The 15,234-nt window shown below is 45.2% G+C and overlaps 1 protein-coding gene across 1 annotated transcript in view; it reads right to left on the reverse strand.

Moving 5' to 3' along the window:
• CUL4A (cullin 4A) overlaps positions 1–15,234 on the reverse strand; it is a 635,676-nt gene that overhangs the window by 475,097 nt on the left and 145,345 nt on the right. The window contains exon 4 of the mRNA XM_069204675.1: positions 6,951–7,019. Within this exon, the coding sequence (XP_069060776.1) occupies positions 6,951–7,019 (69 nt within the window). The remainder of the gene's footprint in view (positions 1–6,950; positions 7,020–15,234) is intronic.

Below are 15,234 nucleotides of genomic sequence, written 5' to 3' on the forward strand. Positions count from 1 at the left end.
AGCCCAGTTCCACAGGAACGAAGGAGTAGAGCCAGACCTATAAAGCTGACACAGGAGTAACTCAACCTCTGAAATTGTGTTGGGAAGGGCTCTCACTGCAGACTTTCCAGTTAAACAACTTGAAGTTGTCATATTGGTTTGTCCCACAATGCTGTGCAAGAGGGTGGGATGGGGTAGAGTGATGATGCAGCACCGTAGGATTGGTCAAAGGCACATGGTTTTTAGAATTTTCTACCCAAACTTGAAAAAAAAACCTGCACAAGGAGGAGACAGATGAAAAGACACTGGGCCTGGGAGCCACAATGGCAAAAGAATGCCCAGCTGGAAGGATAAGCCACTTGTTGCCCTTGCAAGGATAGACTTTGGGACTTTGACTTCAGCTTACCCCAAGGACTAGGATGGGTCTGTCTAGAGCCATTGGCACTGACCCCCCTTAGGCCACCCGAGGAACAGTTAGAGAAGTGGACCTGCAGGGGGGCATTGGAGGGCTTGTCTGGAAATTTGGTGGACTGGCTCATGACTCTACTGATACCCAAGGGCCCTTCAAGAAGCAAGGAGACCCTGGGTCTTAATGAGAATGCCAGGAAAGTTGTTCCGCCCCTACAAACAAGAGAGAGCACCAGGAGCCCAGACAAAGGACAGATCTTGTAGGGAGAGCAGTAAAAATCAAGCTCCCCACAAAAAGCGGCATTTAAAGATGAGTTCTGTTAAAAGTCCCCTTGGCCGATAGTAGTAGAACTGACCCAAAATTGTGCTCATGTGCACTACGGGGACAATGATAAAGCCCGGACGAGAAGAGATGATAAACTTCTCCTGTCAGGCAGGAGCAGAAAAAGCGATGTGTTGGCTTCCATGGGCAGCAGAGGTGGTGCAGCACACATGGGGACCAGGATGGGATTACACAGCATTCAGGCTTTCCAAAGTCCACAACAAACAATGAGGCTGTGGTTGCCCTGGGTACCGCCGAGGCACCATGAATATTAACAGCTGCCACATGGGCGTGAGGGCACCAAGTCTCACCGCATGTGGCAAAAACCCCTCTATTTAGAAATGCAAGCCCTGGGGCTTGGGCTGCCCCATAACTCCCTGCACGGGGATCCAAATTTGTATATTTTCTCTATGGTCATGACACTGGACCTGCGTTCACAGAAAAACACACTGGCACGGGGAGCACTGCAGAATGAAAATGTTAAACTGATTTTAAACTAAAATGAAAATAACAACCTCGAAGAAGGGCTTCAGACAATAGTCTGTAATCCATTGGGAAGTTATTATACATATAAATTAATGAAGGAATGAGATATTTAAATGAACAAAGGATATTTTTTTAATCAACAAATGAAGAAAAAAAAAAAAAAAAAACTTGAACTCATAACTGTGGCCGATTCATGAATTTGCAGACAGTAGAGTGAATTAAAATTGTGACAAACTGAAAAAACATTCGACTCAGTAGTAGTAGGTCCATGAAAGGAGGATACTTAACCCAGGCGGTGATAGTGCTTAACCCTTACTCCCACAATACCCGTTGCAGCCTTCAGATACCCAAGTATCACACCATTATCTCACACACTCATTCACTATCTGCCTGTTATCTCCAAAAGTGGTCTGCAGAATGTGAAACGACGAGCGCATAACTATTCAACAGGCTTCAAACTGCTATGAATAGCTCATATATCGCAGGGTGCTTTTTTTGCTAATCACGTGCTGCTATCTAGCAGCAACAAAAACACATTAATTTACTTGCTAGACCAATTGGGAAAACATAGGGGCGAGGGTGATCTGACCCATATACAATTAAATTGTTTTAACTGTACATGTGTTCTGTGGCGGTGAAGTATTGAATTCAGAGTATTTTTTAATCCAAACACCGAGGAAATTTATACTTGGCAAACTAAACACAGTAACATTAAGCACTAAGAAAGTACATCATCCCTACAATCTGCGTCTGGGGCAAGAATTTCATAATTTGGTTCGAAAAGTGTCATTTATAAAAGGAGTGGGTTTGGCAGCACTCAAACGAAGGAAGCATGCCTTGCATGATTACAAGTAATTTTGCAAGAAAAGGGTCTGATGTCCGCACACAATGACGGTTGAGACAAGAAACAGTAATAGCTATGTCAAAAGTTCTAATAACAAATTTGTTATTAATTTTCGAGTGTTTCATCTCTAATTGCTGCCACCAGCTGAAACATGAAAAAGGAAAAAAGATACACCATCCCATCTGCTATAAATAAACTATTGATTAACTAACAAGGAATCAAGACTGTGCATTCATGCGTTACTTTGTGCTATTTCAGAAATTAGTTATTAACCCCCTTGGTGTGCATGACAGAACAGTTCTGTCATGCGCACGACGGTAGTGTGCAGAGGATGTAACCGTTCTGTCCTCTGCACATGACCCTCAAATTCCCCTGCTGTTTACAGCAGAGGGATTTGATTTTTCCAAAAAACAGCCCTTCGAGCTGGGAAACAGCTTTCCCAGCTCCCAAGGCTATTTTTAGTTTTCACTTAAATGATGAGCAGCACGCATGGGGCGCTGAAGTCATTTCAGTGAAAACTAAAGTGAAATGAGCAAATCAACTCTTTAATTTTCTCTGCCTTGGTGCTCAAGGGGCTATCTCAACCCCCCACCCCAGCACCGAATGCAGTGAGCAGAGGAGGTATCACTGGAAAGGGGAGAATCTCCCCTTTCCAATGGTACCCTTTCCTAGTGGATCCCAAGCAGGGATCCACCCACTACACTAGGGAGGGGAGAGCAGCCCCTTCGACAAGGGCTTTTGCTCCCCCTGTTTTTATTTTGGGCATATTTAGTCTTTCTGTCCCCCACTGGGGGGCAGATGGGACAGTAGCCCCGGATCTGCCCCACCACTCCCGAGGGGGAAGGGGGGAGGGGGGGCACTAGAAATCAATACATCTAGGGGTGTGAGCTGCCCTAAATGGGCATAGTAATGCCTCCACCCCTTTGAAAATGTGGCACAGTCTTTCTACCCCCGCAGTGGGGGGCCAATAGGGGAGAAAGGCCACTAGGCAACAGGGATTTTTTTTTTTTTTTTTGTTAATTCTTCTGGGGTGGAGGCTGCCCAGAATGGGAATTACAAAACCCCCACAACTCCCCACCCCAAAAAGAACATCAGCACAGTCTTTCTGCCCCACCAGGGGGTAGACAGGGGCAATAGTCGTCAATGTGCCCACCACGTCAAGCAGGAGGAAGCTCATGAGGCACCATGGAGTATTATTTTTTCCCACCAGAATAGTGATGGGGCATGCCTAGAATGGGCATGCTAATACACCCATCACCCCATCCCCAAAATAAATGGGCACAGTCTTTCTGCCCCTTCGGGGGTCAGATACAGTCAACAGCCCCCAATCTTAGTCACCAGGTACTATTTTTTTTGTGTAGGGGTGGGGGATGCCCAGAATGGGAATGTCGATGCCCCCACCACTCTCCTCCATCCCAAAAAAACTGCTGCAGTCTTTCTGCCCCCCTGAGGAGGCAGATGGTGGTTATTACACCCGATCTGCCCCCAAGGGGGGACAGAAAGACCACTAGGCATGAGGGATATGTTTATAGGATGTCAGGGAGCGCCATCATTCGCAAGAGTTGTTCCCTCATTTTTTTGGGGCACATATTTTGGTAGTTTCAACCCCCCTTGGGGCACTTGCCTGGCAGTGTGCGTGGACGGCACTTAGCTGGCAGAGTGGCTTGCGTGAATTCCCCAGTGTTTCCTTACCCAGAATCCCCTGCAACACTCAAATTTAGCTAAGTTTTAGGTTTGCAGGGGATTCTGGGTAAGAAAATGTTGGGGGATCCACACAAACCACACCTTCCTGGACTCTGCCAGGTGTCTAGTTTTCAGAAAAGTCTTGGTTTGGTAGGTTTTCTAGAGGGCTGCTGAGCCCGGGAGCAAAAACACAGGTGGCCCCCTATCGGTCACAAAACGACCTGTTTTTGCAAAAGGGGTACCTGCGTTTTGAGAAATGCCCTCTAATTCACATGCTAGCATGGGTACCCCAAAATTCAGGGATTTGCAAATAACCACTGCTTCTAAACTCCATATTTTGTGCCAACTTTAGAAATATATAGCTTTCCTCGAAACATATTTTTCACTCTTTATATTTTACCAAACGAATTGTTGTATACCGGATACTCGGTGAAAAACCATTGCAAGGTGCAGCTCAGTTACTGGCTCTGGGTACCTCGGGTTCTTGGTGAACCTACAAGCCCTATATATCTCTGCAACCAGAAGGGTCCAGCGGATGTAACGGTATATTGCTTTCGAAAATCAGCCTTCATCAAAATTAGTTACAGATGAAATTGCAAACACAAATGGCTTTTTTAACCAACTCAATTTCAATATTTTTTCAATTCAACTATTACTTTCTATAGAAAAACATTAAAGGATCTACACAAATGACCCCTTGCTAAAGTCGAAGATTTGTCTACTTTTCAGAAATGTATAGCTTTCAAGATTTACCACTGGTTTTACACTCACCTCTACCACCAACTGGAAGGAGGTTGAAAGCACAAAAAATATAGGAAAAATGGTCTATGTCCCAGAAAAATGCAAAAAATTTATTTTGTTGATTGTTCCTGAAAGCTGGGAAGATGGTTATTTTAGAACTCCAACCCCTTCGTTGATGCCATTTGCAGGGGAGAAAACAGACACTTTCTTCTGCAGCTCTTTTCCCCATCCCCCCCCCCCCCCCAACCAAAAAAAAAAAAACGTTTGCTACATTTTGGCTAATTTCTCAGTAACACCCAGGGTAATTCACAAACCTTGGGTAACCTTAGAATCCCAAAGATGTTGGAAAATAGGCCGCAAATTTGATGTGGATACCTTATGTGGACAATAGGTTATGGAGGCCTTAGCGCAAACTACCCCAAATAGCCCCCCAAAAAAGGCTTAGCATTGGGGGGGGGGGGGGGGGGGGGGGGGGCGGGGGGGCTAGCATGGAAAAGGTTAAGGACTCCATGAACTGTAAACATGAACATACATGAATATGACATACAAAAAAATAAGACATAAAGAACTTCACAAAAAAATGTAAGTTCAAAGAGATCCCAGTGTTCCATTAGTTAGCACAAAGTTGCTCAGCCTTTATTAGGGTTTGCTTTCTTTTCAACAAATGAAGTCCCAGACGGGGTGTGTTTGCATTCCAATAGTCCCCAAAAGAGTTGATATTTGTAATAAGCCTTGACTTTAAATATTGTTTAAAGGTCCTGTGTTGGTCAAAAACTCCTCTATCTCTGCCACTGATGCGTTGACCTCCTTCACAGAGGACATCATCAATTTATAGAGGTCATCCTCTGGGCGTTACCCTCTGAAAATGAGAACACAAGCATAGTCAAATGAGTCAAGAACACATGTGCAAACAGCTTTGATTAAATCACATGGGGCTAAATGGTTCCCTGTGTGCCGCCAAGTAATAATTAAGCTATTTCCTACTTACAGCAGCAGCAATGAAAAAGTCACAATGTGAATACGCTTTCCTGGTATTCTTTAAAGTGCAGCACAGTGTCGTTTGGGAATGTGGAAGTGTGTGTGATCAATACAGGATAATTCATCGATATTTAAAGTGGAGGCACATTACTTATATGAACTCTCTTGGGAACTAACAGAATACAAACACCTCCCTCAAGAACTTCATTTGTTGAAAAGAAGGCAAAACCGAATAAGAACTGAACAACTCTTCATACTATCTAATGGTACACCGTGAGGTCATGTTTGTACTTACCTTGTTTCTTCCGCTGTAATGTACAAAGAATTGATGGATGGAATGCTTGAATTTATCTCAGCCTCTGGTAAATAGTCAGGGCCGAATCATTATTTTGCAAACCATGCCACCTCAGTTGGGCACAGCTATATGCAAATCAGTCTTGACCCTGCTCCAATGAAAAAAGTTGTGGGTCCAGTGCTCACTGTGCCACTTAAAACAAGCAAGACCTGGCTGATGAGCCCTGATAAGGGTGAAACCAGTCCTAAGTTGCTTCTGATTCTGTTTAGGGAGGTCCTGGCCTGGCAGTTCGGGTTGAACTGTTCCAATTGGAACAGGGACAAGACTGATTTGCATATGGCTGGATCCCATCTGATGTGGCATGATGGGTCAAATAGTAATGAACTGGGGATGCAGCCAGAGTAATTACAACTGCCTGAGATTAATTCAAGCATCCCATCAATCACTTTTTTGAATACTTTAAGGTTTTGCCCTAAGTGTGATGGGTATCCCCAACATGTGCTTTCCAAGCACACAATCACTGCAACCAAGCCATACCTGGCTGAAAAGCCGTAACTAGGGTCAGGCTGGTCCTAGTTTGCCTGTGCTCTTATTGAGAGAGGACCTGGCCGGACAGTTCGGATTGGACTGCTCCCATTAGAGCAGGGTCAATCCTGATTTGCATATGGCTGGGTCCTAACTGAGGTGGTGGCGGGGGGTGGCGGGGGTGGCGGGGTGGCAGGGGGGAAAAATTGACTTGGTTGAGGCCATGAGCAATTTCAAGTGGCTGAGATTAATTCAAGCATTCCATTAGTCACCTTGTTGTTATTTATCATGTTTAGTTAGTGGAGTGCTTAATAACTACTTAATTTCTTAAATAATACAAAGTACCACAAATGCACATTGTTTGGATTCCTTGTGCATTATAATGATCATCATAGTAGATTGACCCCTCCCCATGATTCCTTGTGTAATATAATGATCATCATAGTATATTGATCCCTCCCCCATGAGCCTCACCAGAATCAAACTCCACTTCGTCCAGCTGAAATATGAACATTTTAAGAAGAATTATACACACAAGACTAAACCTTAGATGCCCCTAGATCCCTCTACACACCTCACGAGTCAAAAACAGCTTCACACACAAAATTAAAAATGTTAGTTTTGTTGATGTTTGCTCAACATATTCTACAAAAGCATAATGCAAAAACAGAGAGAGACTTATTACTCACCATTTGCCGACAGTGATCTTGCCAACATTTGTTAATCTTCTTTAAAAACAAAAGGCGATCCATAGACACTGTGCAACAAAGTACAGGTTAAGGAAAACATTGTAACATTGCCAATGCTCACTGTGGTCACATGTGAACATCGCACATGTTTATGCGGAGGATGATTGTATGTAACTGTTTGCATTATTTTCTGTACTGACATTACCTTTAGGAAAGGCAAGAAAGAGGAAGGCCAAAAGTTGCAGTGTGGCATTATCAAACTCAGTGTGCTGAAGCCCTTCACATCCACAAGTCACAGTGAAATTCAAAAAGGGATTTATTTAATGTGCTCAGTAGAGTCATCTCTTGGTTTGTGACCTGTATGTAATAGCAAAGGAGAACAGAAGAGTGTACATATACACACCAAAAACAGAGCAAGGCTCAAAACATGAGACAAAGTAAGAAGAATTCATTGATGGGCACAAAGCAGTTATTAAGGAAAAGCAACAAAAAAAAAAAAAGTGCTTCTTGCTTAAGAGTACGGCAGGGAATTTTTTGTTACATTTTTCGATTTTTTTGCAGTAAATTACAATATTTCCTACTCTCATATGTATACAAAAAAATAACCATTTAAAAAAGTATATATTTTCTTGCGTTCACCTTGTGAACATCCGACCATAATAAATCTTCAGTGACTCTTCTTTTGTTCAATAAATAAACCGCTTGCGTGCAGATGACGGAATTGTTCCGTCATCAGCCACTGTGGGTGTGTGCTCAGGACAGAACCATTCGGTCTTCGAACCTGATCCCGGTGCGGCAACATCATCACATGCAGACAGGGACACCTTGGAAGACATTTGCTTCAGAGTGTCCAAGGAGAAGACACAAAGCTAAGTCCTTTTCCCGGGTGGGGTAGGGGGGAGTTTGGATTTTACAGACACAAGGGGAAAAGACTTTGTTCCTGTAAACAGTGGATTGCTGCTTCATGATCGCGGGTAATTCCTGCTCCATGATAGCTGGGGCTGAGTCAGCTGCTTTTAGGCCAGTCAGCTCCCCAGGGGGTGAAATCCACTAGAAGGCAGGGATGTTTACAAATATTATTGACTGCGGGTAGCAACCCCTTGGGCAAGAATTACTCGCCTTGGGCGGAATTTAAGTATGCCCCTCCCCCCCCCCCCCCCCCCCAAGGGCAGATCAGCAGCTTTTAGGCCGACCTGTCATCTTGGTGGGAGGGGTTGGGGGCGGAAGGGAACTAGACACCAGGGATTTCAGTGTTGTATGTTGAGGAGTGGCACTTTAGGCAAGGGTCGCTCCCCTTTACTAAGGAAACGCTTTGGACGTTTTCTGGGGCTGAAAGGCTTCCCACTGGAAGACCTGATGTCTTTTTTGCCTCAAACATGGTGCAGCCAGCGTTGCCTGCCTTTACTGGTGTCACTGGGTGTACAGTGAATACTGAAAACATTTTGCCTATATAGTTATTTAATTTGTTTATAGACAATGTATTTTTGGATGAGATTGTTGAGCAGACTAATTTGCTTGCTGAACAGTATCTGAGGGACAACAGTGCTTGACTTAAGCCCCACTATAGAGCTACCCAGTGAACTCTCACAAATCTGAATGAGTTGAAAAAGTTTTAGGGTTTAATTATTTTGATGGGCTTGATATGGAAGCCGTCGCTGTCTTCATACTGGTCTACTAGTCCCTTGATGGCAATGGCATATTTCCTGCAAGCATGAGTCGTGATCACTTGGGATGCTGCATTTTGTTGGTAACACTTCAACGTTGCCACGAGATCACCCTGATTGCGACCGTCTTTTTAAGATTCAGCCTGTCCTTGATCACTTTGTAGATCTGTTTTCAGAGATCTATGTTCCAGGGAAAGAAATGGCTGTTCGAGTCTTTGGTCCCGTTCAAAGGCTGATTGGTTTTTAGGCATCACATTCCTAAAAAGAGGGGACGTTATGGAATTAAGATGTATGTGCTGTCTGAGAATAGGATTGGATATATCTATAAATTCCAGATGTATACCCGGTTAGGGATTTCAGTATCATCCCCTCCCCCACTGGTTGTCCATCCAGTTTTGGAGTTAGTGAGAAGATTGCGTGGGAACTTGGTGTAGGAAAGTACCATCTTGCCTGGCATGTTACCCCCATATTTCACTGTATATATGTTGTTTTAGTTGTATGTGTCACTGGGACCCTGCCAACCAGGGCCCCAGTGCTCATAAGTGTGCCCTGTATGTGTTACCTGTGTTATGACTAACTGTCTCACTGAGGCTCTGCTAACCAGAACCTCAGTGGTTATGCTCTCTCATTTCTTTCCAAATTGTCACTAACAGGCTAGTGACCAATTTCACCAATTTACATTGGCATACTGGAACACCCTTATAATTCCCTAGTATATGGTACTGAGGTACCCAGGGTTTTGGGGTTCCAGGAGATCCCTATGGGCTGCAGCATTTCTTTTGCCACCCATAGGGAGCTCTGACAATTCTTACACAGGCCTGCCATAGCAGCCTGAGTGAAATAACGTCCACGTTATTTCACAGCCATTTACCACTGCACTTGAGTAACTTATAAGTCACCTATATGTCTAACCTTTACCTGGTAAAGGTTGGGTGCTAAGTTACTTAGTGTGTGGGCACCCTGGCACTAGCCAAAGTGCTCCCACATTGTTCAGGGCAAATTCCCCGGACTTTGTGACTGCGGGGACACCATTACACGCGTGCACTATACATATGTCACGACATATGTATAGCGTCACAATGGTAACTCCGAACATGGCCATGTAACATGTCTAAGATCATGGAATTGTCACCCCAATGCCATTCTGGCATTGGGGAGACAATTCCATGATCCCCGAGTCTCTAGCACAGACCCGGGTACTGCCAAACTACCTTTCCCGGGGTTTCACTGCAGCTGCTGCCAACCCCTCAGAGAGGTTTCTGCCCTCCTGGGGTCCAGCCAGGCTTGGCCCAGGAAGGCAGAACAAAGGACTTCCTCAGAGAGAGGGTGTTACACCCTCTCCCTTTGGAAAAAGGTGTCAGGGCTGGGGAGGAGTAGCCTCCCCCAGCCTCTGGAAATGCTTTGATGGGCACAGATGGTGCCCATCTCTGCATAAGCCAGTGTACACCGGTTCAGGGATCCCCCAGCCCTGCTCTGGCGCGAAACTGGACAAAGGAAAGGGGAGTGACCACTCCCCTGACCTGCACCTCCCCTGGGAGGTGCCCAGAGCTCCTCCAGTGTGCTCCAGACCTCTGCCATCTTGGAAACAGAGGTGCTGCTGGCACACTGGACTGCTCCGAGTGGCCAGGGTCAGCAGGTGACGTCAGAGACTCCTTCTGATAGGCTCCTACAGGTGTTGGTAGCCTATCCTCTCTCCTAAGTAGCCAAACCTCCTTTTCTGGCTATTTAGGGTCTCTGCTTTGGGGAATTCTTTAGATAACGAATGCAAGAGCTCATCAGAGTTCCTCTGCATCTCTCTCTTCACCTTCTGCCAAGGAATCGACCGCTGACTGCTCTGGACGCCTGCAAAACTGCAACAGAGTAGCAAAGACGACTACTGCGACCCTGTAACGCTGATCCGGCCGCCTTCTCAAATGTTTTCCTGGTGGTGCATGCTGTGGGAGTAGTCTGCCTCCTCTCTGCACTAGAAGCTCCGAAGAAATCTCCCGTGGGTCGACTGAATCTTCCCCCTGCAACCGCAGGCACCAAAAGACTGCATCACCGGTCCTCTGGGTCCCCTCTCAGCACGACGAGCGTGGTCCCTGGAACTCAGCAACTCTGTCCAAGTGACTCCCACAGTCCAGTGACTCTTCAGTCCAAGTTTGGTGGAAGTAAGTCCTTGCCTCCCCACGCTAGACTGCATTGCTGGGTACCGCATGATTTGCAGCTGCTCCGGCTCCTGTGCACTCTTCCAGGATTTCCTTTGTGCACAGCCAAGCCTGGGTTCCAAACACTCTAACCTGCAGTGCACGACCTCCTGAGTTGTCCTCCAGCGTCGTGGGACCTTCTTTTGTGACTTCAGGTGAGCTCCGGTTCACTCTTCTTCGTAGTTCCTGTTCCGGCACTTCTGCAGGTGCTGCTTGCTTCTGAGTGGGCTCTTTGTCTTGCTGGACGCCCCCTCTTTCTCCTCACGCAATTGGCGACATCCTGGTCCCTCCTGGGCCACAGCAGCATTCAAAAACCCTAACCGCGACCCTTGCAGCTAGCAAGCTTGTTTGCGGTCTTTCTGCACGGAAACACCTCTGCAAGCTTCTTCACGACATGGGACATCCATCCTCCAAAGGGGAAGTTTCTAGCCCTCTTCATTCTTGCAGAATCCACAGCTTCTACCATCCGGTGGCAGCTTCTTTGCACCCACAGCTGGCATTTCCTTGGCATCTGCCCACTCCCGACTTGAGTGTGACTCTTGGACTTGGTCCCCTTGTTCCACAGGTACTCTCGTCTGGAAATCCATTGTTGTTGCATTGCTGGTATGTGTCTTCCTGGCAGAATTCCCCTATCACGACTTCTGTGCTCTCTGGGGAACTTAGGTGCACTTTGCACCCACTTTTCAGGGTCTTGGGGTGGGCTATTTTTCTAACCCTCACTGTTTTCTTACAGTCCCAGCGACCCTCTACAAGCTCACATAGGTTTGGGGTCCATTCATGGTTCGCATTCCACTTCTAGAGTATATGGTTTGTGTTGCCCCTATACCTATGTGCTCCCATTGCAATCTATTGTGACTGTACATTGCTTGCACTGTTTTCTATTGCTATTACTGCATAATTTTGGTATAGTGTACATATATCTTGTGTATATTTGCTATCCTCATACTGAGGGTACTCACTGAGATACTTTGGCATATTGTCATAAAAATAAAGTATCTTTATTTTTAGTATATCTGTGTATTGTGTTTTCTTATGATATTGTGCATATGACACCAGTGGTATAGTAGGGGCTTTACACATCTCCTAGTTCAGCCTAAGCTGCTCTGCTAAGCTACCCTTTACTATCAGCCTAAGCTGCTAGACACCTCTTCTACACTAATAAGGGATAACTGGACCTGGTGCAGAGTGTAAGTACCCCTTGGTACCACTACAAACCAGGCCAGCTTCCTACACTTGGTAGAGGACTTTTTAACAAAGGTCACTGTTTATATGTAGATAACTTATACACTGGTGTTCAATTGTTCAGAGAATTGGTCAAAGGTGGCATTGTTACTTGTGGCACAATCCGCTGTAACCGTAAAGGTTACCTAAGAGAGCTTGCTGAGAGTGAGAAGGGACAGTGCAGTGCTTTGGCAGTGATGAACTTCTAGCTGTAAAATTTGCAGACAGGGGAGATGTCTACATGCTGACTACCAACCACAATGAAAGTACTTCACTGATTGCGGTCAGCATTTTGGACTATAATAAGCACATGGGTGGTGTAGCTACAGTAGATCAGAGGCTGGAACCTTACACTGCTGTTTGTAAGGCTTACATTTGATATAAGACGTTGGCCATCCATTTATTCCACTTAGCAGCCTTGAATTGCTTTTGTTGTATTTAAGGATTGTTCTCCAAAGTCCAAGATGACATTTGTTCAGTTTCAGGAGTGTGTGATAGGCAGGCTTGTTGTAGTAGAACAGGCAGGTGTTCCTAGATTCGGAGTGGTGAAGGATGTGTCTAGATTCAAAGAGTGCCACTTTCCTGATCACATTCCTCCCATGCCCAAAAAAGACTTTCCCAGTAGGAGATGTAGACTCTGTATGCAAATAGGGGCACGGAAGGAGAGTTATATGTACTGCTCTGACTGTCCTGCTAAATCTGCCAGCTGTGTGTGCCTGCTTGTACAGAATGTGCAGCACCCAAAAGAATTTTTGAGAGATGCCATAAGAGAAAGTGAACTACCTGTTCTATGTTGTTTTATATTTTTTGTTCAGTTTCACGGTTGGTATTAGTGTCCTATATTTAGTTAGTGCTTTTATGCTTGTAGTTTTGTATTCACTTACCATTAGTTTGTGTTTTCTTTTTTGTTACAAAACTGTGATGGTGGTGTGCGTGGACTAGTGGTTGGCTGGCAGTGTGCGTGGAGTGGCGCTTGGCTGGCAGTGTACGTGGAGTGGCACTTGGCTGGAGGTGTACGTGGAGTGGCGCTTGGCTGGAGGTGTACGTGGAGTGGCGCTTGGCTGGCAGTGCGTGCCTGGTGGTGTGGGAGTGAACTGGTGCTTGGCTGTGTGTGAGTAGTGACTTGCTGCTGGTCACTACACACACTGCAAGCCAAACCTGTCCACACACACTGTCATCTGGTGTGAATGCTGTGTCAGGCATGTGGGCGTATGAAAGTGATAGGCCCTCGAATAGACCTGTCTATTGATGTGTTGTAACATGCTGGGCCTGCAGTTGGCGGTGTGAATGATCTTGTGTGTGTCACAAATGAAAGGTGTGAATGAACTGTGAAGTGGTTGGTGCCTTGACGCGGCTTTAGAGTTGACGAGCTGCGAGTCATTGGTTCACTTTTTTTACCTTTCAGTTATTAACAGTGCATTTCATTTTTGTGAAATCTCTTGTTAATTCAATTTTATATATTGACCAATCACTCACCCTCGTGCCAAATCCAACTATTTGATAAAATAATGGTTGGTAGCCACAAGATGTTTTCAATGTCCTTCTCCTCTCAGATGGAAATTCAACTCGCCAAAAAAATAAAAACCTCCACTGTAATCAGGCGTCGAAGCACAGCCCTGACGCGCTAGGTGTCACAAATGGGACCCCAATGATGAAACATGCCACCAGCTAGGTTGGTGGGTGAGGACTCTTTTTAACAAAACCAAAGAGTGTTTTTTCACAATTTGAGTGTTTGGGACATCACAGAAGTAAGAGACTTGGTAGCGTGCTCGCTTCTTTTCTGGGGAAAATCTACCAACTCTAGATATGTTTGAAATCTAGACACCCAGGGGAGTACAGGGTGGTGTGCCTCTTGAGGATCACAACAAGTTTCTCTACCCACACTGCCCTGCAAACCCCAAATGTGACTAAAATCACATATTTTCCTTGCAACATTCTTCTAGAAACAGAAATAAACCACAAATGACCTACTGCCCAGCGTACCCCTTGTTCTCCCGATACTTCACTTGTGTGGGTGTCCAAAGCAGAATCGGCATTAAAACATATTAAAATAACTGTGCTTATGGACACGCTTTGGTACCCCCTCAATCTCTACAAATTTTTTGCCCCTTCCCTCTAGCAGGCACTTGGACCCACCTATAAAAGCGAGGAATCATTTTTATCAGGAGACCAAGGGGGACACTGAGTGGTAGGAAATCTGTGGCTCTCCTCAGATTCCAGAACTTTCCATCACAGAAATGTGAGGAAAATATGTTTTTAGACAAAGTTTGAGTTTTGCAAGGGATTCTGAGTAGATGGATGTGGTAAGAGCCTCAAATCACTCCATACTCGATTCCCCTTGATGTCTAATTTAAAAAAATGTACAGGTTTGCTAAGTTTCCTCAGGTACCGGCTGAGATAAAGCCCAAAACCCAAAGCTAGGCACATTGCACAAAAAAAAAAGTCAGTTTTCAGTGGAAAAATGTGATGTGTCTATGCTGTGTTTTGGGGGGGTTTCCTGTCCCGGGCACAAATCCTACCCGCACAAGTGATGTACCATTTTATCGGGAGTCTTGGGAGAATGCTGAGAGGAAGGAAGTTTGTGGCTCCCCTCAGAATCCAGAACTTTGCATCACAGAAATGTGAGAAAATGTGACATATTTTGATGTATGTAAAGGATTCTGGGTAGAAAAATGTGTTAAGAGCCACACAAGTCACCCCCATTCTGGATTTTCCTAGGTGTCCAAAATTAAAACATGTACAGGTTTGCTAGGTTTCCCTAGGTACTGGCTGAGCTAGGACCCAAAATCCACAGCTAGGCACGTTGCAAATAAACGGTTCTTAGTGGAAAAATGTGATGTGTCAATGTTGCGTTTTGGGGCGTTTCCAGTCATGGGCATTAGGCCTACCCACACAAGTGAGGTACAAGTTTTATCTGGAAATTTGAGGGAACACAGAATAGCAGAACTTGTGCTATTAGCAAATATCGTGTGCCCATTTCAGAAAAACATAGGTTTCCTTGATACCTATTTTTCACTCTATATATTTTACCAAATGAATTACTGTATACCCAGTACACAATGAAAATGCACTGCAAGGTGCAGCTCATTTATTGTCTCTAGGTGCCTCGTGTTCTGAACCTTCAAGGCCTATATATTCCCGCACCCAGAAGGGTCCAGCGGAAGTAACGGTATATTGCTCTCGAAAATCTGCTATAGCTGGAAAACGTTACAG

The sequence above is a fragment of the Pleurodeles waltl genome, chromosome 8 (genome assembly GCF_031143425.1).
Source record: "Pleurodeles waltl isolate 20211129_DDA chromosome 8, aPleWal1.hap1.20221129, whole genome shotgun sequence".
In the NCBI taxonomy this organism is placed as follows: domain Eukaryota; kingdom Metazoa; phylum Chordata; class Amphibia; order Caudata; family Salamandridae; genus Pleurodeles; species Pleurodeles waltl.